The 22,184-nt window shown below is 52.1% G+C and overlaps 6 protein-coding genes across 6 annotated transcripts; 1 reads left to right on the top strand and 5 right to left on the bottom strand.

The window, feature by feature from the left end:
* Window positions 1–6,009: 6,009 nt before the first annotated feature.
* On the bottom strand, window positions 6,010–6,704 carry COCMIDRAFT_93072 (uncharacterized protein; the record flags this gene model as incomplete). Its single annotated transcript, XM_007688931.1, has 2 exons — window positions 6,010–6,428; window positions 6,608–6,704. The coding sequence occupies 2 exons, from the start codon at window positions 6,702–6,704 to the stop codon at window positions 6,010–6,012; spliced, it is 516 nt and encodes a 171-aa protein (XP_007687121.1).
* Window positions 6,705–8,619: 1,915 nt separating this feature from the next.
* Window positions 8,620–10,267, bottom strand: COCMIDRAFT_92938 (uncharacterized protein; the record flags this gene model as incomplete). The annotated part of the gene is made up of 2 exons (XM_007688930.1): window positions 8,620–8,956; window positions 9,069–10,267. 2 exons carry the CDS (start codon window positions 10,265–10,267, stop codon window positions 8,620–8,622), a joined length of 1,536 nt encoding a protein of 511 aa, XP_007687120.1.
* Window positions 10,268–12,574: 2,307 nt separating this feature from the next.
* On the bottom strand, window positions 12,575–16,110 carry COCMIDRAFT_4522 (uncharacterized protein; the record flags this gene model as incomplete). Its single annotated transcript, XM_007688887.1, has 6 exons — window positions 12,575–12,782; window positions 12,833–14,895; window positions 14,947–15,378; window positions 15,426–15,601; window positions 15,652–15,871; window positions 15,928–16,110. The coding sequence occupies 6 exons, from the start codon at window positions 16,108–16,110 to the stop codon at window positions 12,575–12,577; spliced, it is 3,282 nt and encodes a 1,093-aa protein (XP_007687077.1).
* A 674-nt stretch (window positions 16,111–16,784) lies between these two features.
* Window positions 16,785–18,932, bottom strand: COCMIDRAFT_93041 (uncharacterized protein; the record flags this gene model as incomplete). Its single annotated transcript, XM_007688929.1, has 4 exons — window positions 16,785–17,624; window positions 17,674–17,768; window positions 17,821–18,694; window positions 18,744–18,932. 4 exons carry the CDS (start codon window positions 18,930–18,932, stop codon window positions 16,785–16,787), a joined length of 1,998 nt encoding a protein of 665 aa, XP_007687119.1.
* A 993-nt stretch (window positions 18,933–19,925) lies between these two features.
* On the top strand, window positions 19,926–20,439 carry COCMIDRAFT_93083 (uncharacterized protein; the record flags this gene model as incomplete). The annotated part of the gene is made up of 3 exons (XM_007688928.1): window positions 19,926–20,076; window positions 20,170–20,272; window positions 20,325–20,439. The coding sequence occupies 3 exons, from the start codon at window positions 19,926–19,928 to the stop codon at window positions 20,437–20,439; spliced, it is 369 nt and encodes a 122-aa protein (XP_007687118.1).
* A 477-nt stretch (window positions 20,440–20,916) lies between these two features.
* On the bottom strand, window positions 20,917–21,786 carry COCMIDRAFT_4519 (uncharacterized protein; the record flags this gene model as incomplete). The annotated part of the gene is made up of 3 exons (XM_007688886.1): window positions 20,917–21,240; window positions 21,358–21,593; window positions 21,762–21,786. 3 exons carry the CDS (start codon window positions 21,784–21,786, stop codon window positions 20,917–20,919), a joined length of 585 nt encoding a protein of 194 aa, XP_007687076.1.
* Between the last annotated feature and the right edge of the window lie 398 nt (window positions 21,787–22,184).

Raw genomic sequence — 22,184 nt, 5'->3', positions numbered from 1 at the left:
CTCCACGTTTTACGAAAGCAACTTTATCTTAGCACATTCGGCCGTTGTACTGTTTCGTAATGGCCGGACTTGAGAATTGCCGTGATAGCGGTCAGTTGGCCGTGTCACCCTCCACGCAACCAACTAGCCTCTTGGGGTGATGGCGAAGCACATGTGTTTGCCCTTTCTGGATCCATTCGCTACGTCACTGGTGTTCCACAGTAGGTCTCGTGGGCAAGGGACTTCTGGGCACTGGGGGTCTTGACGCCTTTTTCGCGAAGTGACCCCGGACCCAGAAGTTGCACCCTGGATGATATCATGGACCTTGGGTGGCGGTGAGTAGATGGCGAGGCTAATCCTCATGTCTGAGATCTTCGATGCGCGGCCCGCTCCATTCAGCGGATGGGGCGCCATTGACATTGATAGATAGGTCCCTCAGACAGTTCGCACCAGGCCGTTGGCGGTGTAAGTGTCATGTAACAGTCTCCAGGCAGTCCTTCGCTTCAGAGTGCTTGAATCAGTCGAATGTTTTCAGCTGCTTATGAGGGTTCGTCCAATTTCTTTGCACAAGGCAGTATTGAGATCTGGCTTTGATGGATCCTCAGCTAAGCAGCCTTAGGCTCTTGAATTTCTTGTGGAGTATGCAACTGTAGCCTTGGCCAAAGGAACTCTCAGACGACGGCTAATGTGTGCCTGTCTGCGCAAGAGAGTCTATCCGGAACAAAGCTCAAGACGAAAGATTAAGCTCAGGTCAAAGTTCTCGTGTTGGTCATGGACACAAAGCGAGGCAGATCAAGGCAGGGCAATCTCCCGTCTGAGTTTGTTGATCAGGAGATCGGTCATAGCTCCTACAGCTGCACGTGATCATGCCAAGACATCGACAAAAAACAAAACACCGCTCTTAGAGTTATTTGCAGGCCCTATCTTCTAAATGCATCTCGAAAAGTCTGCCTAAGGCCTAATCTGCAAACCCGCCAATGGTGCAGCGGTAAAAACAGGCAAATACGAGCGGAACGCCACACCGAGCCACCAGGGTAAGTCTTGGGATTCCATGCAGATTCCGTGTGTCAGGATCAGCCCACCTGGAGACGCTTCCTCTGGGCGCCATCCCGCACCCATGGAATCGCAGATTCAAACCGAAGGGGCCAGGGGCGGAGCGGAATCTCGGAAATAATCAAATCGACTTGGGCGCAAATGCTGCCCATAAGCTCACGACAAAAGATAACAAGGCCGAATCAATTCGCCGTGCTTCATCCCAGAACCTCTGTCGACCCAAGACAACGCACACATCCCTGATTAATGTCAGCGCAACCGCCGGGGGTGGTGGCGATGATAGCGCGGCGAATCGGGTCGCTATAGCTCAACACGCTCTGACTGGAGGCGGAGCGGAAAGCACAGCATTTGCCCATGGCGCTCCCACCCGAGTCGTATTCAACACCATGCGACGCAGGGATGCGCACAAGCATAAGCATCGGGTGTATACCCGCACGTTGGGCACCGGAGCCGCTTCACTGGACTTCTGACGTTGTCTTAGGCTGTCAACAAGATCAACTAGACTGGTCGACATGCGTAGCCAAGTAGCCGCCCGGCGCCTTACAGGGCAAGGGAGATGAAAAAGCTCGAGAAAAGGAAATTGAGGGCTTGCACAGCCAGGGCTGGGCAGGCTTTGGGCGCCGACTTGCCATCGCAAGAATTGTCGCTTGTGAAAGGGTGTGTGTCCAAACATGCACGCACCCACGCTCGTGGATAAACAAACACCACTTCGACTTTTCGGATTGCTTTTTGTCCGGGGTATTTTTGCCTCTACAGCTGCCATCCTTTGCGTCGGTTTTCGACTTTGAATTTTTCTTCTTATCGTGCATACGCATAGGATCGGAAAAAGCAAGCTCAGAACCAAACACCGTCATGATTGTCGTCACACCTTCAAAAAGAAACTCGTCTATTTGTCGTTCTGTTACGTGTTCTATTTTTTTTCCTCTACTGAGTCTAGAAGCCGGCCGCGCACGAACGTGTGCAAACTATAACAGTACGCGCGTTACGTACATGAGTTTGCCGAAGAGGCTGCAGCAGGTATGTTTGGCCGGATAACGATATGTTCTACCAAGGTGGCATTCATACCCGTTGGATGATGTAATGAGGATAACGATACGTCGGGCCGTGAGGGCAATATTGACTTGCCTACTCGACAAACGCAAAGAAGATGTTCTCCCAACTGTGGTTTCACGTAGGCCATTTGTCGTATACACGACCTTCCCGTCTTTCTTTGTAAGCTTCACTCTGTGTAGCTTGCTTCATACACATACGCTCATGTGTGGTGTAACAGAAACAGCCTCCTCAATTGAGATTGCCTCACTCTATCTCTAATTTAGCAGAGCCTTCTTCTCCTGATATGTTTGCTGGTTTTTCATCAATGCCATCCCGTGTACGCAGTACAGCCCAGCCTTTTCACTGACACACTCCTCGTTGAGGGACTTTTACTAGCGGATATGCTGTGTATTCTGGCCGGCATGCCTGGCTGGTATGGATCTATCTCCGTTTTCTTGAGTCATCCCATACGCCCATGACTCTTACAACCTACAAGATAGCCAAGGCCAAGCACGCATTACACAGGTTCGGCAGTATTATATTGAAAACCCATGCCCCTGGGACATCACATGTATGGCCCTAAACCGTTTGAGCAACTGGAAATAGATCAACATACACTCTGGAATGCCCACAGTGCGGCTTTGATATTATAGATGGCTCAGCCCACACACTTGCATAGGTAATTACGACTATGGCACCAGCTCCTTTTCTATAGAACGATAAATCTCGCTTCTACAAGCAATAGATTCAGTAACTGTGGAAATCAAATGGGCTGTACCGTGTCGTCACTCTCAAAGTATACTGGAACAACCTTTGTAAACCAACTACAAAATTTGCCACTGCTGCTCCTTGCATGCCAGAGTTTAACGCTGAAGCGAGATTTCCGCGGAAATCGATTTTGGAGGCATGCCTGAGTTGGCTGTGGGACCTGGTGGCGCCCTTTTTTTTTAACTTTGAAGACTAACGCGAACAAGACAGCATCGCTAGGTATGCACTTTTGAGTTCACCATTTTTATATATATAAACGATGCAGCTGTTGAAAATTCTATAAACATTTCGAGTTCCAATCCTAAAGTCTTCTCTCTCTCTCTCTCTCTCTCTCTCTTCAATTCGTCCCACTTTCATTCCCCACGTGCATCAGGGACTTGCAAAAAACACACACCAAAAAAAACCCCCCCAGCCGACAATGTCAATTGTTTATTCCACCACTTGCCGCCCACTCTCGCTCCGGCCGCAATTGTTCACAATGCGTCATGAAATTCCCCAGCATACAGTGCAGTGGCGTCAGGTATCCAGTAAACGATCTAGCACGCCACCCGTCCAGCCTCGATTCATCACTCTGGGCTTGATTCCTTCTGTATGAACATAAGTGCACCTTCGTTCATACGCGTCTAGCACTATCTCCCTGCCCTTGCACCGGCAAACAATGGCATTTGGAAAAAAAAAGACGATGGCGACACACACACACACACGTATCCGAGCTTGATGTACCAGGGCCAATGGAAGACGGAGACTAAGAAGAAGGGAATAGAAAAAGAGAAGGGGCGAGAATCAACACTCCACCCTCCTCGATATCCTCTTCATGCTGCAGACTGATGGATATGAGAGATTTCTAGTCTTAGTAAGGTTTCTGGCGGAGCAATTCATCGCAATGCTTCTTCTTCTTCTTTTGGCTTCGCTCAACGATAACCCCCCCCCCCCCTGCTGCCGTTATGGACCATCTCGGAGAGGGCGATTTTGCGTGGTTTTCGTCTTGGGTCGACTAGCCGGCAGGTTGGTGTGTCTCGGTCAGTAGGCATTATCGATCAATCGCCGTGGTTTTCCTGGCTAGGAATGCTGACGCGATTTATGCCTTTTGGGTGCTGCTGTTAAATGGTCTGGGGGCCAAATCAAGGTGGTTGTGGCTTGCGAGACTTGGAGGGTCGAGATTACTTCTGTAAATCGAGGATTTTTTTTTGATTCTGCGTCGAGGGGCTTGTTGGGAAGTAGGCAGTTTCTTTGGAAGATGAAGAACTGGGCTCCGTAAGTTCTTCATTCCTTTCATTTTGGGTTGTTTCGCTAAACATTTTTTTCTCCTTGAGGATCTCAAGTAATTTGTTGGTGTTTGTTTATATTTGGGCCCAGGTTGACTTACCAGACATTTTTTTGCTTCTCAGTTTTCTAGCAATTCTGGGTGCAATTGGTATCATCTTGAGCATCGATGCCGGGACCCTTTCATCCTGAATCTCGTAAGCTACTATACGAGACCAATGGTAGCCAAGCATAGGGATATGGGCCTCATGCGAAGACGCAACAGCCCTCATGTGCAAATGGTGCAACACCACGGAAGGTACTTGCACGCTCTCTCCCCCTCAGAACCTAAAGATAGGAGGCGATCAAGACTAAATCTCACATAAATTTACCAGAAACCCAGCGACCAGCAACTCGGCACTTACCTAGGCATGCTGAGCAGCGACATTACCCAACTCAACACGGTCCCAAACAGCATCACCTCCATCTATCCCACCATCAATCCAAACCCACCATTCCGCGTATCATGGTGGACAAAAATGATCCCTCTCATAAAACTCCGTATCATTTTTTTCTCCAGCGACACTCGCGCAGATCTGGACAGAGAAAGCTAATAGGCTGCGTATTAACAAACCCCCCTCCCGCTTAACCGCATCTCGTGGGCTGTGTATCTTGTAGATAAGGCGCTGTTGAAGATGATGCGGGATGAAAACTTTTTAGCTGGCCGGGAGATATGGGGGGGGTTTGAGAGGGGGAAGCGATGAAAGAAGTTATTCGTGGGCATTTGAGGTGGTGTTGGGGGTGTGCTGCCGGTGGTTGTGTGTGTTTTTCTGGGGGTGGTGGAGAGGGGGAGCGGTGTGGGTGGCGGAATATCGTGGTGCCGGTTATTTTTATGGGTGATTGAGAGGGTTAGGAGTGGGAGCTTGAGCGGAGGGCGAGGGGGATTGAGGGGAGAGTAGATGTTAGAGGTAGTGGGTTGGGGGATGTGGGAGACAGACAAATAAGTTGCGGAATGGTATAATGGTATACTGTATATAACTTTCAAGGGAGTTTTAAGGCCTCATATCTGCCCTCCTTTTACGCAACACTCCTCTCTAGTAACCCTGCTAAGAATATGTTCTTGGCCTTTGCCTTCTTCCTCAAACGGTGTGTGTGCGGACTTTGAGAAAGAGAGATGAAGGTGATAGCGCGGTGGCCTTTATCTTTGGACAGATAAGGCTAGAAGATAAAAGGGACACTTGGAGTGGGTAGTCATGTAGCGTACTATCTATGAGTTCAACAAGACGTAAGGGTGGATCATTGGCGGGGCTAGTAGAGAGCGAGGGTAGGTATAGCGAGTGCGGACAGAAATGCGATGAGGTGACTTTGTTACTTGATCTGTCAAATCGGAAGCTACGAGCAACTCAACAAACGTCACACATGCATGATGAACATTCATGACTTTATGACTGTATTTATCATTATCAAACTCTAACTAGACCTTGGCACGTGCAAGCAAAGACTGAAATCAAAGTGACACTTTCGCTCGCTAGATGAGGGACGAGAGAGAAGACCGCCTTCCACGATATAAAAGGTGGTTATCAAAAAAAAAGTGAAGAAACGCCCCCTGGCTCCGGGAATGAGAAAAGGAGGAAAGTTTAAAAGAAACATGAGCAAATCGCATTTCCTCCGATATCGCAGTTGAGAAGGGAGATTTCTCTTTCTCCAGGGACAATGGGAAAAGCAAGACAAAGGCGAGATGGTAGAGAGTAGAAAACGAAAAAAACACAGCAGAGCTGCAGATGATGAGTGGCAAGGACTCATCAAATCGCTCGGGGAAAAAAAGGGGGACTAAAGACATGTCGACATGGTATACACGCTTGCTCGCTTGATTCGCAATCGCGTCAAAGAGAAGGTGGTAGTAGTAGTAGTGGTGGTGGTGATGATGATGATGACTTAGACACCCTTGATGGCAACGGTGCGCTCGCTGTTGAGCTTATCGGCATTGCGCGAATGGCTCTCCTTCTTGCAGTCCTCGAGGCCCTCGCACTTGTGGTCCTCGAGCATGCGGTGCTTGCTGCAGTGGTGACCGGTGCAGAAGCCACAGTCACCGACAATGGGCTGTGCGCGGTCCTTGCAGTCCTTGAAGGAGCAGCGGATCTTCTTGGGAGGCATGCCGCCGCGCAGGGGGAGGGCGAGGTGCAGAGTCGAGTTTGGGCCGATGGCGTAGTCGGAGAGTGTGGTTTCTGGCGACGAGAGATGCTTGCCGGCGTGGACTATGCGCAGATCCGAGGGGCTGTGCAGGTTGGTGCGCAGAGCCAGGAGGGAGCGGAGGGTGCGTATTGAGGTATTTGAAGGGATGGTGAGTGGGATTGCTGTGAGGCGACAATGTCAGTTCTTTGTTCGGGCATTGTTTGGTGGTGGTGGTGGCGGGTGTGTTGAGACAGTGGTGGTGGTGGTGATGATGATGATGATGACGAATGGATGGATGTTGTGCATGATGCATGTGTTGTTCCGAGGCTATCGGAACGACGGGGGGAGGGTGCAAACTTACTGTTGTTGCCGGACACGGTCTTGACGAAGATCTGCATCGTCTCCTCGGCGTCGGAGGTGGAGGAGCTCATGCTGCTGATGCTAGAGGAGCGAGCCATGGCTGTGGTGGTTGTGGTGGTTGTTGTGTAGTGGAGAGGAGAGGAGCACTGTGTGGCGGTATAGAGAGAGAGAGAGAGAAAGAGGTGTGGAGGTGGAGGCAGCGAGATGGAGAGGCGGAGAGACGGAAGACAGTAGAAAAGAGGACGGGTTGGATGATGTAGGCGTCGAGAGGGGATGACGTGGGCGCGGCGAATCTACGGGCAGACGGTGTCGAGGGGTGTGACGATCAAGAGGTGAGGAGGAGGAGGAAGAAGAGCATGTGCAGGCGGAGCAAGGTGACGCAGGCGGGCCTCTTTAAAGAAAGGCTCGCGAGAGGGCCATGGCATGGCATGCAAGTGCAAGTGCAAGCTGTCACCGGGCTGGTCTGCCTGCACTGCACACGACTCGAGCCGACAAGCGTTCGCAGCGCCTCTTTCGCCTCTTTCGCCTCCCTCGCCGCCGAATGCAGGGCGAGTGCCACTAGCCGCCCATGGCCCATGTTCGATGGCAATAGTCTTCCCTATCCATCCCAGCACCAGCCCGAGTGAGGCGATTTGGCCATGATTATGCCTGGGCCCTATTGCTAAAGTACTTGCTGCCAGCACGCCATTGTCTAATGGGCGAGGGCGAGGGCGAGGGCGAGGGAGAGTGTCCAAGTCCAAGTCCAAGTCCAAGTCCATGTGTGTCAGCATATCTGCAATTCCAGAGCACCCCATGCGCTGCACTGCACTGCACCCCATTCATTCATTCATCCACCCATCCATGTATGTACACTACCCCATACTACGCGTCCAGACATGATGATCCACATGTCGGCATACATGGCACATACGATGTCCATGGTATCAGCCATGTACAGCTCATCGTGCTCGCCCGACCTGCCTGCCCTCTGCTCTGCTCTGCTCTGCATGTGACACGTTTCGCCGCCCTGCCTCAACTCACTCGCCGCCCCTGGTACCTGTGACAACAACACCCACACCAGCAACACCACGTCGACCACGACACCCGCTCACATCGAATGAGGCGCCTGAACCCGCCTGCGCCAGTGTTTGCGATCGGTGGACTGTGCAGTCCAGCCTTGGCCTCTCGACACCGTGTGTGCCACTATCTGCGTAGCCTCGTCGTCCAACACCGGATCCACCCCGCGCCCCTGATTGGCCCACACTTGCATGTCATGGCTCCTCTCCCTCTCTCGTCGGCCGTCTCATCTCGTCTCGTGTGAGATGACTATCTACTTCCTTCCTTTCCTTACCTACTTGTACATGCTCCTAGGTGTACTAACACTATGTACCATGTACTATGTCTCTACTCACATATGTACCTGCCTCCATCTTACATACTACATACTTACCCATACATAGCCGCACATGCATCGCCGCCTTATGCTTTCCGAGTACGCTCGGCCTCCGCACCCACACCCATATCCACCCCCCCCCCCAGCCCCAATGCTGTCATCGGCCAGGCACATAGTTTAACATAGACATGTCGTTCCCCATTGCCTGTGCACACCCACCCGCTCGGACCCGGCCTGCATCTGCATCACCCCATCCCTGGTACCCGAACACACGACCCCCCAACAAGGTCTCCCCCAGCCACTTGATGCATCGCCCCTCGACCTGCAATGTTACCAATTTGCTTCTAGAATCCTTCCAAACGCCACTCTTCCCCCCAGCAATAAGGTTTGCGACCAAAGAAAGAAAGAAAAAAATCGTCCTTCCGCATGTGGCACTGCTGACAGGTGCCATTCAACGAACGCCTTCCATTTTGGTTGGTACCCTAAAATATATACATTACACCGCCTCACACGCTCTTCCATTCGCCGGTTACGCCACCCAACAAAAGCCGACCATGTGTGTAACACGCCCATGGCCTGCCTAGAACCATGGTTTTTCTCAAACTCTCTCTCTCTCTATCTCTCTCTCTCTTTCTCTTTCTCTACAACATGCTCTTTGGAAAGTTCTTCATGGCCTGTCGGACGCCCAGATCGCCCAGAATCTCCTCGGTGCCGCCCAAAATGGCATCAAACTTGTACGTCCGGTGGAACTGCTCAATCACCCGTCCCATGCCGCTCTGCGTAAGTCCTCTGCCGCCAAAAATGTTGACTGCCTCATCGGCAATCTCGTGCGCCGACCGTGTAGCGTACGACTTGAGCAGACCAATCGGCCCGCCCAGCAGCTTGGATTGCTGCGCATACGACATGTGCGTCATCTGATACGCAATCGACTCGAGCCAAGCCTGGTTGGCCTCGACGTGCGAAATCATTTTTGCAAGTCTGGTTTCTGCTGTCAGCTAACTATCCCGTCCGCGTTTGCTTGCCCATGTTGCCGGGCCGCCGTCTAGTGTAGTCTAGTCTAGAGTCTAGTGTATGGGTATCTGGTACTTACTTTTGCCGGATAGCGGGCTGCTCAATGAGCTTTTTGCCAAAAACGATGCGTTGGTTGCACCACTTGAGACATTCCTCGACCACGGTTCGCGACTGCCGGATCACGGCACAAGCCATCATGAAGCGCTCGTGGTTGAAATTGCTCATAATCACAATGAAGCCCTTGTGCTCCTCGCCCAGCAAGTTCTCCACGGGAACCTTTGCATCGTTGAACTCTACAAATGCTGTGCCCGCTGTTGTCGAGTAGCTCGTCTTGATCAGCTTCGTCTCAACCGCCGCATCGCGCTCAACGAGCAGCACCGAGAAGCCCTTGTCTGTCCTGCACCCGACCACAAAGTAGTCGCTGAACATGCCGTTGGTGATCCACTTCTTAGTGCCCCGCACAATATAGTGCTTACCGTCTGCCGTCTTGGTCGCCGTCGTCCTGATACCAGCGACATCTGAACCAGCAAACGCCTCGGTAATCGCCAGACACATCTTCTTCTTTCCACTCAACACCTCATTCACCACGCGCGTCTTGAGCTCCGACTCGGGCATCCACTGCAGCACGGCCGTCAGACTAATCGTCATGCCCGCCATGTTTCCGTCCTGGAACCCACGCGCATTCGCACGCACACCCTCCTGCGCCTGCACGAGATCGTGGAGATAGTCAAATTCCTCGCCCTTGACTACCCCCATCAGCTTCTTGCCGTGCAGATGCTTTCCCGGTCCCAGACGCATGGCCAGCATGTCGTTTGCCGCCATCTTGTCAATCAGCTCTTGGCTAATATATGTGCCATCCTTCTCCTTTTGCTGCGCCTCGGGCGTAATGTGTGTGTCGACAAACTTGCGAATCTCCCTCTGCAACGCGCGATGGCTCTCCTTGAAGTACGGGCTCTTGAACTGCGGCCTCAGCCACAGCGGCTCTGCATACGGTACTGGGCTCAGCTCGCCAGGCTTCTGGATGAGGACCTCTGATTTTTCGCCCTCAATGGTGCCAATGCAGAGCTCGCTATACTTGTCGAGTACCTCCTGCCTGTGCAGATTGTAAAAGGCCGTCGTGGCATCTTGGCCTGCTACTTGCTCGAGCACGACTGAGCCACCGGGATGCGCATCGGCGAAGTCGCTCAGGTCGTACACCTTGTGGTCAATGATACACCACAGGTCATCAGGTTTGTTATGCGAAGCGACCGACTCGCGTGTAAGCGCTGCGTGAGGCATGGTGGAGGGCGTGTCGACTTTTGAATACAACCGTAGTAGATATGGGATGATGATGAAAACGAAGTCAAAGAAATAGGAAAAAAAAGAAGAAGAAGGAATCAAGGAACAACGAGGAACAACGCGAACTCTTTAGAGACTCTGGAATACGCCTCCCCCTCCCTTTGCTAATCCATTCCTCCAGGCCTCGGTTCGGCCTCCTCCTTCCAACGCGAGCTAGCCTCCGTTCTCCACGTCGTCTGCCTTGCGCCAAAAGGTGGAGCTGCACCACACTCTGGGGAAGATGCCGAGGTCCGCCGAACATAAGTCTATCCGGCACCCCGCCTATTGGTTCCACGAGCCCCCAACCAAGTGCCTCTCGGACGCCTTTCAGGCATTCATCAGCAACCGAGAGGAATTCTTTTCATAATAGTAATCAAACGAGGTTCGCTTTGTGCATATTTGCACATCCCCCCCCCGTCCTTAATTCATCCCGTGTTTTTTCCGAGTGCATTTTTTTGTTTTTTTTTAATATTGGGATCGACTGAGGTTTTTTTTGCGGGAGGCGGGCATGTACATATTATACATGACTAACGGCATGTGGCATCTCACCCGACGTTTGTTGCAGTAATCTACTACATAACGTTCCTCTCGGACTTTAACATTCAGGATAGTTACGAATCATCGGAAATCAATCAGACGAGGACGTGAATTGCCGGGGGGAAGGGGGAGGGGGAAGGGTAGCCGTCATCAAATGCACGGTGAGAAAAGACTCGGGAGTCAAAGGGGGGGGGTGGGGGGTACGTACTGCTTCACTTTTTCTTCTTATAAGCAGGGGGACCTCGTATATAATATATAGAAACTTAAGCACAGTACACATACACACACACATACTATACGAAGTCACTTTATACCGTTTATCAAAACAAAACAATCCCATTCCCCCCGTCATCTCCCCTTCCGCCCAAAATCCAAGCACAAAATTCCCCCCCACGCCCGCAATCGTCAACCCAGTCCTTCCCACCTTCCTCTCTTTTTCTCTTGCCCCCTGGAGTCAAATCGTAGCCAAATCTTCCCATTTTCCCGTGCCAAAAAAAGGGGTGTTTTTTTTTTGGTCGAGACCCATGCTGCACCTCCTCTTCCTCTTCCTCCTCGCAAGTTCCAAGAAGAACAATACTTTTAACCCCGCTGTACATGTATACATGACGCTCTTGGTTTATTAACGGGGGGAAGGGGATAGACAAAGGGTGAGAGGATTCTTTTTTTTTTCGTATGTATGTATGTATGTATGCATGTATGTATGTACATGTGTGGTAGGTTTTCTCACGTACATATATGCATATACATGTCTGAACTTGAGAAGAAGAAGAAGAAGAAGAAGAAGAAGAAGAAGAAGAAGAAGAAGAAGAAAAATCACGTTTACTTTAGTTTACATACCTAGTAGTGAGATAATCGGTAGCTCATGTATAGCCTAACTTGGTAATTACGTGTTTGTCTATGCGATGTATATATATGTGTGTGTCTGTGTGCTGTAAATTCTAGCATACCATACTTGGTTTATCTTAAGAAGAAGAAAAAAGAGGACACTGTCTCAAAGTATGTCAAGTAGTCAACCCTCATTAGATACATGTACAGTGAGAAGTTTTGAATAATAATACCAAAATGACACGATTTATTATGCTTAAAGAAAAAAAAGAAAACTGTATCAGTGGATTAGGGGGAGGAAAACATCGACCAAATAATAATTCCAAAACGCATCCCTCCCCCCGCTCCGAGATAACGACTAACACCCACTAGTTTCTTGAGTTTTTTTTTGTCATGTCGCCTACATCTCGCACACATCACATAGCCACATGCTCAAAAGAAAAAACTTCGCAACATACAAAAAGGTCTCACAGTAATACTCACAAAACCAGCCATGGTTTGAATTTGCTTTTACATTTTCCACTACAGCCAGCCTAACCCAGTCTATCCATAAACGCACACGGTGTGAGGAGTGGTGGTAAGGGGGATAATGGCAAGGGAAAATAGGGACAATGTAATGGGCATGTGTGTGTGTAGTGGGAAGGGGGAATCTGTGCAGAAAACATAACGTGTCACTTACCCTAAAGCCAAAACCGGCATCCTGTTCCTTTCCCATGGTTGAGAAAAAAATTGATATCTATATCATCATCCTTCGCCTGCAACTGGCGTGATTCCAAGCCACCAAGATGCTTGCATTTTCATCCTTTGTGCGACATCCCCAATCAAACGCCGTTCATGCAACATGTCACATGTGCTTCATTTTCGTCATGTCGTTGAGTCAAAACTGACCTTTGTGTCATGCCTTTTTTAGCTAAAGTACGCTTGAGCCGTACGTTGTTGATCTGGAGTCAAAGACGCGGCGGCTTGAGCCAGGTCGGTACTTGTAGCTTGAACCAGAGCCTTGACGGAGGCGACTATGCGGTTGGCAGTCTGTCCTTGTAGAGTTTCGGCCTCAAGGGCGTGCACCACGTAGTTGAAGATCTTAGCGGGCTGAGAGAAGACAGCTTGGTTTTGCCTAAGAAGTTGTTAGTATACACGGGTTCCCCATGAATTAATTACACTTACTGCTCAATCAACTGCACCAAGAAAGCGTATGCGTAGGGTGCAGCCTCCTCGTCGTTGGTGATTGGTAGCGTATCTATCCAGGCCGCAGCAACGTTGTCCCAGTTTTGGACCTTGCTCGCGTTGTAGTGCAAGATCTTAGCTATCGCAGCTGAAGCATTCTCGGTTGCGAAAATGTCGTCATCAGTGCGGGCGTTTGGTCGCTGGGTGACATTGAAGAGTGTCGGCAGCGAAGCAGCGACAAACTCCGACCAGTTCTCACCACCCTTGTGAGCGGCAACACCCACACCATATACTGCTGCCTGACGGTTGGCAGGCACGTCGTCCTGCATGCCGTCAATGAGTGGCTGCATGATCTGGTCTTTGTACTGCCAGGACTCTGGACCACAGAATTCAAGCACATCGTCATATATGCAAATGGCCCACTGGCGCTGAGTAGGGTCCTGGTTGACGGCTGCCATACTATAGTACTCAATCAACACAGCCCAATGCGGGAGGAAAGCGGTGCCCATGGTCTTGAAGATGCTGTGGAATGCCTTGTTCATGTCGGAAAGCAGGTTCTGATCGTCCTCAATAGCAAAGAGAATGTCTTCGGACGCTTCCTCGCCATCCTCGTTCTCGGCTTGCTCTTCGAGACGTTCCTTGACACGCACGTTGTAGTCTTCAAGTACACTCCTAGCCGACTCGATGAAGGTTGTCATGTGTGCGTCGGTCAGGCAGTTTCGGCCAATGCACTCGAGGCACTCGTAGAAGCACTGGTACATCTCGGCCAGCGTATCAATGGCAGGCTCGGTGCTCAAGACTTCGAGCACGCGCTCTACTGTGCGTTTCCAGAGGTCGCCCAGCTGTGGAGACTCAGGGCCGTGAGCCTTCTTGTATGCATTCAGCAGAGTGGGCACACACTTGGCCGAAGCGACTCGGACAGGGTCGTGGAAGAAAAAGGCCAAGCCTGGCAAGGCGATCTTCTCCATGATGTCGTTAACATATGGTTCAAAAGCGTCTTCCAGAACTTGGGCATAGATAACGATCAGCTCAATAGCCATGTGCTTGTCATCAAGAATGCTCGTCTTGATACCAATGACCTTGCCCTTGAGCGGCACGAGTTCCCAACCTTCCTCGTCCTGGATCTGGGCAACCTGGTCTTCGTCATCAAGCAACTGGATGTCGGCCTTGGCACCGGCAAGCTCAGTGAGAGGTGGAATGACACCGGCGAGGAAAGGTACGAATTCGCGACCAAGGACACGGCACATGCGTCCCCAGCAGTGTAGCAGATACGATGCCTGTGGGTCATCAGGCTCGGAAACGCTGTTCTGGATACGTCCAAGGAGCTGAACGAGGTTGAGCGCATCTTGGCCCATCCGATCCTTGCCAACAGCAAGAGCAATGAGGGTGGCACACTCCATAGCCTTTGCGCGTAGTAGACGGTACTCCTTTGACTGCTCTTCTTGCAATACGTTGAACAATAGCGGCATCAAAGTATCGTAGTACTTGGAAAATGCGGCCTCGGCGGAATCGGCAACGGTGGCAATGGTAGACAAAGCCTGCTCCTGGACGAAACGCTTGGGGCTTTGCAAAAGCATCAACAGGTGGTTCAGTAGCTGATCCAGATATGGCTCAAGAATGTTCTTCTCAGCCTCCTCGCAAAAGTTGACCAGAGCAGCAGCTGCGTGCGCCTGGACGCGAGGTTCTGCGGATTCCAAGACGGGGATGATGTTAGGCAAGACAACCTGGTGGTACTTCTCCTGCATAGTTCCGGCAAAGTCGGTTGACATTTGACCGACAGCATTACAGGCAGCCCATCGAACACGGGGGTGGGGATCCCGAAGTGCGGGAAGTACGAGATCAAGGACCTTGTCGAGCTCTCCAACCATCAACTCACGGCAGCCCTCAGAGATAGCGGAGATGGCCATAAGAGCAGCATGCCTGTCGCGCCAAGCCGAGGAAGTCATCATACGGGGGAGCCAGTTAAAGGTTGGGGGCAGAATAGCCTGTCCACCAAGCTTGTTGGCCAAACGATCCATGCATTGCTCACCAGCAACGTGGTTCGAGTCGCTTTCTTCATCCAACTGGCACATGTTAGCAAGGTACAATTTTTTTTTAAAAGTGAATCGACTCACATCTTCAGAAACATTCCATTCCTCCGCATCGTCATCGTCAGCCCCAACATCGGTCATCAGAGACAGACATTGAGTGACCATGTCGTTTGTGAAATTGGCGTCCTTTTTGCACATGACTGGCGCGTTGTCGGCGAATGTAGCCATGAGCTCCAGCGCATTCTGGCGAGCGGTCTCTCCAAGGTCCTTGTCCTGAATTACCGAGATGCTGAATTGCACAAGGCTGTTGAACAGCGGCTTGAACATTTTTGGCGCGACCTCGGCCAGATCGATAAGAGAGATGAGGGCCTTTGTGAGTAGGTCTGCATCGCCGGAATCTTTGATCGGTGGTAGGATGTTGAGAATCTCGCCAATGAGCGAGTAGTACTTGGACTGCGCCTTCTTGGTGATGGAGCGGAAGAAGGAGGCGAACGCCTCAACAGAAGCAATGCGAACCTATGCACGTAAGTCGGTGAGCGCACAACACATGTAAGAGTACTGACCGAAGACTCGCTGTCGGCAAATCCGCCCTTGAAGGCAGTCATGACCACATCTTCATGCTGCTTCTCAATGATCTGCGGGGTGGTTGAGAATATCCTAAAAGCGTTCTCGCGCTGTGCGGGGTCTTGCGACTGGCTGGCCTGGAACAAGGCGCCTAGCAGTTCCGGCCATGCGACACCTGGATGTTTTTTTAGACGAGCTAACAGAATGTGCATTGAGGTCTCCTACCTTCGTCGGTGTGCTGGCGGGCGAGCTCTGCTACGGCATCTCCCACCTTTGTCCGTACCGAGGTGTCGGTTTCGTTGGCCAGGCATTGGAGCAGCTTGGCGCGTATGGCCTCTCGCTCAGCGGGATTGAGAGTCAGGAACAAGTCGGCGGTCTGGCCTGAAGGTGCCTTTCGAGGCTTGGATGACTGTCGCCTGAAGATGACGGCGGCAAAGGTTCGTGTCTACAATATGTTCGTTAGCCCACCGTGCCGGCCCCCCGCCAAAGACCTAATCTTACCGATGTGTCCTGGGCCAACTCAATCTGCTCAGAGAGGCCCATCAAGAGCACTTCAGGCCTCTGGGCGACCCATTCTTCATTCAGCTGCTGCTCTGCTGCGGTGCGCTGGACGTTGTCGGGCGACTGGAGGCCCTGCAGCAAGGTGGCCAGCGCCGTATGGACCTCTGCGGGTAGAACAGACATGTTGCGGGTGTGCGTGTGCGTGAGCGTGAGGTATCTTTGTGGGCAAGCGGCCCTATTGCACGTAGTCTTGCTCGCAAGCAAGGGCCTACCAAGAATAGAGCGGTGGTGGGTTGGCCTGTAAGTGGTTGCGGAGCGCGCGTGACGTGGTTACCGTCGCGCCCCTACTACTGTAGATAGATGCAAAGCGCCCAAGTGCAGTGTTGCGGGCAGGTGGATAGGCAACACAGCTAGCGGGTCTGTGAAAGTGAGTGTGAGTGTGAGTGTGTGTGCCGTAGCTTCAGGGTTGCCGTGGAAATTTCACAGCAATGTTTTGGCGGGGCTGCGTGCAAGTCCGCGCCCTTGTTCAAAAAATGTTGTCCAACCACGGGCAAGGATGCTCGTAGAAGGCTTGCCTGCCCCGCCTCGTCATTGGCTGGCAGCCCTGACCGGGGCTGCCTCAACACCGGCTTCACCTCACCCACGCTCGCCACGTATATGTACATACATATGCTACTGTGCCTGGCTTGTGTGTGGCTGCATGTTTGGGTAGGCCATGTATATAAATTCGGCTACCCACGTTGCTATCAATTACCCAGGGATCTATGGGATATCAAACTCTAACAAAGGAAATAATACACTCTCGCTGACGCTTCAATCTCTGCTCTACTGCTACCCATGCCTCGCCACCCATGTCTTTACCGGCTTGAAGCACGACCAAGCACGAACACACCAACAATAACGACGGCTAGCACACCAATGGCTCCGGGAAGCAGGAGATCGTTCGGGACACCGGCAATAATCTCGGGCTGCTGCGACAGTGGGATCGACTGGTGCCGGCCCCTCGATCTAGGCTTCTCGTCGGCATCGTCGTCAAAGAACTGCTTGCGCTCACGAAGCGTAGACTCGGGTGGCGTGACAGGCTTGGAAAGTCCTGGCTGAGGGTTGACCTCGGCAGACATTGGCGGCTTGTCAGGGTGGTGGACGAAGAGGTCGACCTTTTCGCGGTGCGCCATGCGTGACAGGCTGACGGCCTCTACAAGATCATCGTTGGTCGTAATGGAAATGGTATCGCCTTCATTGTCAAGGTAGCTTAGAGCAAAGCCTTCCCTGGAGAGCCTGCCGCCCTCGAAGCTCGGCGCACCTCCTAGACTTTCAACCTCGCTACCCAGCTTGTTGGCCACACTGTTGATGAGTTCTTCGAGACCAGCAGAAATGACTACCTGCAAGCGGTGGACACGCCCACTGGGAGCCTTGAACTTGAATGGGAATGGCGAGTCTTCCATGTGGACAGGGTGGTTGCTAGCGACGGCAGACGGGGGCGGTGAGTCGTCTCCGTTATGAGATGCAGACTCGTTTGGCATCACACTGTCACCGCGATCCATGAGACCTGGACGGTCGTGGTGCGAGATGTACGAGCGGTGGTCGGGATGCCGGCTCCCTTCGCCAGACATGACCGACTCAGTCTCATTGTCCAGAGAGAGCCAGAACTTGTTCCATGCAGGGCCCTCACTATCCGTGGTGCTGATGTTGTTGATCTTTGCCTAGTTAGTATTGCGAACATCTTGACCCAAGAATCCAACATACCTGATCGAGCGTAGCATAAGTCAGCTTGAGAACGTCCACCATGCCGACGATTTCTCCAGCATCGCTCATAACTGGCAAGTTGAGGTAGTGTCCATCTGTATGTTGTTAGCGCATGCGTTAGACAAGGGTTCCCTGCAATCCACGTACCATGCATCTTGCGCAGAGCAGACTGAATGCTCATGTCCACTGGCGCAAAGTCGGGATGCGGAGTCATTACTCGCACAACACTGCAAGTCATTGGGTCAAGCCCCGCGGCAATAACACGGAGAACCACGTCCTTGCTAGTGAAGATACCAGTGATGGAGCCATTGTCCTGCACCAGAACAGCGGTTGTGTGGTTCTCCTTCATGAGTGCCGCAGCCTCCTTGACTGAAGTACGCACAGATACAGTTGTTGGAGGGAGACCCGTCAAGACAGATTCCAGAGTAGGGCCGGACATCTTCTGGCGAATTGCCTCGACATACTGAATAATCTGCTGCGGCTGGCTCGAGCCCATCTCTGCCTGCACACCCTCAAGAGCATCGTACAATTTACGCGAGGAGGCATACGCCCGCTCCAGTTTCTCCATAGCATCGTAAAAGCACTTTGTGATGTCCAGAATACCTGAAATGTCGTGGTTCTCATCCATGACGGGAAGGTGGCGGAAGCCCTTCCTGACCATGAGGTCCAGCGCATCCGTCGCACTTGTATCAGTCTTTGCGCAAAGGGGGTTCTTGGTCATAATCTCCTCAATTGTGACGTCGCGAGCCTTGATGCCATTGCCGACCACACGGAAAGCAAGATCCTTGGCTGTGAAGATACCCGCAATACGGTCATCATCATCTGTTACCAAGACGCAGTCCTCCCGCTTGGCTGCCATCAACTGTGCCGCCTCAGCGACCGTGGTCGATGGCTTTATTTGCAGTGCTGGGGACGGCTTCAGGGCGAGGACGGTGCCGGGCGGGGCTTTCTTGGAGGGCCGAACTCGTCCGCTAATATTCTTCTTCTTATTGAGATCCGTCTCAATCTTTCGCCGAATGGCCTGTCGCAAAATCAGTATGCAGTCGCACACATGCAGCAGGGCCACTCACGTCGTCCCTCTTGGACATTTTGGCCCGGCTGGCGCTGAGCGAAGAGCCGCCCGCATCGCTCTGGGTGACATGCGTATGGTTCTCCAAACCAGAGGGGCGCGGGATGGCAGAAGGGCTGTGGCCGAGATGCTGGGGCTGGTTACGGTTCGAGTTCTTGGGCGTCCCCCGCATGGCACCAGTATGCGACATGGCGACGTCGTGTGCGTTGTTGCTGCAAAGCTGGTTCTGCCTGGTTGGCGGAGGAGGGGCCAGTAAGAAGGATTCCAGCGGCCTATACGGAGGTCGATGTGGTTGCCAGGGTATAGCTGCTAGACGAAAACAATCCCTATGGATCAAGCGCCTTGCCCAGACCGCCACTCACCACATTCCCAGTTTCCGCGGCACCTGACGTGTCCACGTCTCGTGCAGCGACAGGAATCGCCACCATATAAGCAAGATCGCGTCTCCAATTTCTTCCAAGTCATGTGTTTTGGTTCCCTGATCGGGCTTCTCGTGAGGCTGTGGACGCAACAGAAGCAGACACACCCCTTTACACATGGAAAATTCACGCATTGACTCATATCTGCAAGCGTGCCTCCGTGAGAGAGACGACAACGTTTCTATCTTTTCGATTGCATATCGGAGCATGTCGAGTCTTCTCTTTCCCGATTTGACCCGCCCAATGTTCTTATGCGGAATAGTCATGAACGTAAAGCATCCGCTCTTTCACTTAGTAACAATCATGTACAGTCTTGTTCAAGAACTGCAATTGTCGTGCGTCGAATACATATGAATAGAACATTATAACGAAACTCACAATCACATGTCAGCGATAGTAAGCTCCGACCATACGCTCAGACAGAAAGAATAGGGGCTACCATCGAATGACAGCATGCATCTGCAGAATTATGCACAGAATTTCGTCTACGCTCGAAAGTGATTCGGCGGTCCTCACTACACACTCGAGGGGAGGCAGTGCAGCCCCATGCGGCTAGCGCCATCAATGCCAAGTGATAAGATTAGATCCGCACCTCTCTAAGCGAATTTCGACACTCGTGCATCCCGACTTCACGAATCCGACGTCAGGAACGACTCTCACGACAACACCCCACTGCTGACTTTTAGATTCCACATCTTCAGTACGCACTCCGTGCCTCGCTCACCTAGACATCCGCTTACATCGTTCGACAGAATCAGCCCAACATGGTCAAGAAGCGAGCGTCCAACGGCCGTAACAAGAAGGGTCGCGGCCACGTCAAGCCCATCCGTTGCTCCAACTGCTCGCGATGCACTCCCAAGGACAAGGCGATCAAGAGATTCACCATCCGTAACATGGTTGAGTCTGCCGCCATCCGTACGTCTCCCAAACGACCCCCGTACCGCACCAAACGGCCATAAACAGCGAGGTGGCGAGCGAATTTTGGATATCCAAGACTGACAAAACCAGGTGATATCTCCGATGCCTCCGTCTTCCCCGAGTACACTGTCCCCAAGATGTACCTGAAGCTCCAGTACTGCGTCTCATGCGCTATTCACGGCAAGATTGTCCGGTACGTCACGCCTTCATAGGGAATTAGTGCGCCCGTGTTCTAACATGCACAGTGTCCGCTCGCGCGAAGGACGCCGCAACCGTGCTCCTCCCCCACGTGTTAGGTACAACAAGGACGGAAAGAAGATCAACCCCAACCAGGCTGCTGCTAAGACTACCACTGCTTAAGCGGGGCGCGGGTATGGAAAGGAATTGATCACGGCGCTTGGTGTGGGTCTTATGGTTCTTTCGGAGTGTCATACTGGAAAATGCATGAATCCACGGAAGATAGGGCAGGCCAAATGACGAATCATGGTTGAGGCTCGCTCGGAATTGCCTGCTTGAGCACCGAGAGCTAGCTATGAACTTGTAAACGAATATCCAAGTCGACTTGCACCATTTTCTCATTCGCTCTGGTGATGTACATGTGTTCGCTAGGCAGGGGTGGACACAACACTTGGCAGCAGGTCCTTTTTATCCGGGCTTCAAGGCTATGGTGGTTTTAGAGAAAGACACTGGCCTGGTGGATTGCGCGAAACAAGGTGACGTCAAGCATGCAACATACGTGGCGTACAGGAGGATATCAATTGCTGCCATACCAAGAGCATCTGTCCTCCCACCCCACCAGCGTTGGTAAGATCCACATGTATCATATCGGTTTCGGCCTCAGTCACTCCGTTTCTTCCCGTCTTCGTCGAGACTCTTCCTCCCATTGATGGCTTCAGGCTCCGTCGTCTCCCAGTCTTCAGCATTCTCATCCCATCGATCGAGTTCTTCCTCTACCGTGGGTCTGACAATGCCCGACTCTTGTCCTTCGACATTCTCTCCCAACTCAATGTCTCTCTCTTCGTCTCCAGCAACTGCAGTGTATCCACGTGCAGCTCGTTTGCGCTCAAGCATGCGCTTATGGTACCAATTGCAAAGGCCTAGTGCGAGGAGAGAGCCGAGGACGTTGGCTACGATGTCATAGTAGTCGAAGTCGCGATGTATCTGGACGCGGGTTAGCTTTGTTCATCTCCCTCGCTTAAAATGGTCCTATAGTGCATAGATGCGCGCTGCTGCTCTCGGCAACTCCGGCAACCTTGCACAAGTCCAGGGTAAACTTACAGGCAACAATCCCTGGATGACCTCACTGGCAAATCCCAGACCGAGCGTACAGACGGTAAAGGTTAGCTGCACCACCTTTCTCCTGTTCGTCTCGAGGATCCAGTAGAAGCAGAGGGTAAGCAAGAAGAAGGCTGTGAAGTGGAGCGCTTTATCCGATTGCTTGTACGTGGGGATTTTGTAGTCTGGTGGGGAAAAGCCCGCGGCTGCGCTGATGAAGATGAGGCCAACAAAGGCACCTTTGGGGATGTTAGCATGACCCTATGCAGCCATCGAGAGAGGAAATGCAAGCGAACAGCATGGACAATGGGACGGTCAGAACATGGCCATCTCCTGCTCACGCATATGCGCTGTGCTCGGAAAGGTGTTGAAAGCTCGCTGGCTCAGCGACGTCAGAAGCTACGTACCAGCAAAGGGTTTCCGTATCCGCATCATGGGCTGTTGAAGTGGGCTAGGAGGTCCGGGAAGGTGACTTCATGCTCACGGTACGGGAAAACAACTGTCAGACTCGGGCGCAGCGCGGACTGCAACGTTCATGTCACAAGCTGGCATCTGGCGAACCTGGCCGTGGCCGGATGGGCTAAGCCCAATCAGGCAACGTTACTGTCGATCACGTGTGGAACCTGTGAAAATCAGCAAACCTGGGGTACTCTGTGCTGGGCTCGTTCTCAATTCGAGGATACATGCATGGACCTAGCTGAATGGCCTCAAGTAGTTCTGCAGTCGCAGGGGCGCTGCTATGTACGTATGACAAGGCGGCGCTCCACACACAGGGCTTGAACGTGTTCGCATTACCACGCCTTGTCCGCACAGCCACTTCAACAGTCCTT

This window comes from Bipolaris oryzae (assembly GCF_000523455.1).
Source record: "Bipolaris oryzae ATCC 44560 unplaced genomic scaffold scaffold_49, whole genome shotgun sequence".
Taxonomy (NCBI): Eukaryota; Fungi; Ascomycota; class Dothideomycetes; order Pleosporales; family Pleosporaceae; genus Bipolaris; species Bipolaris oryzae.
Note: the sequence above shows the minus strand (reverse complement) of the source record. Positions and strands in the feature narration are given on the sequence as shown.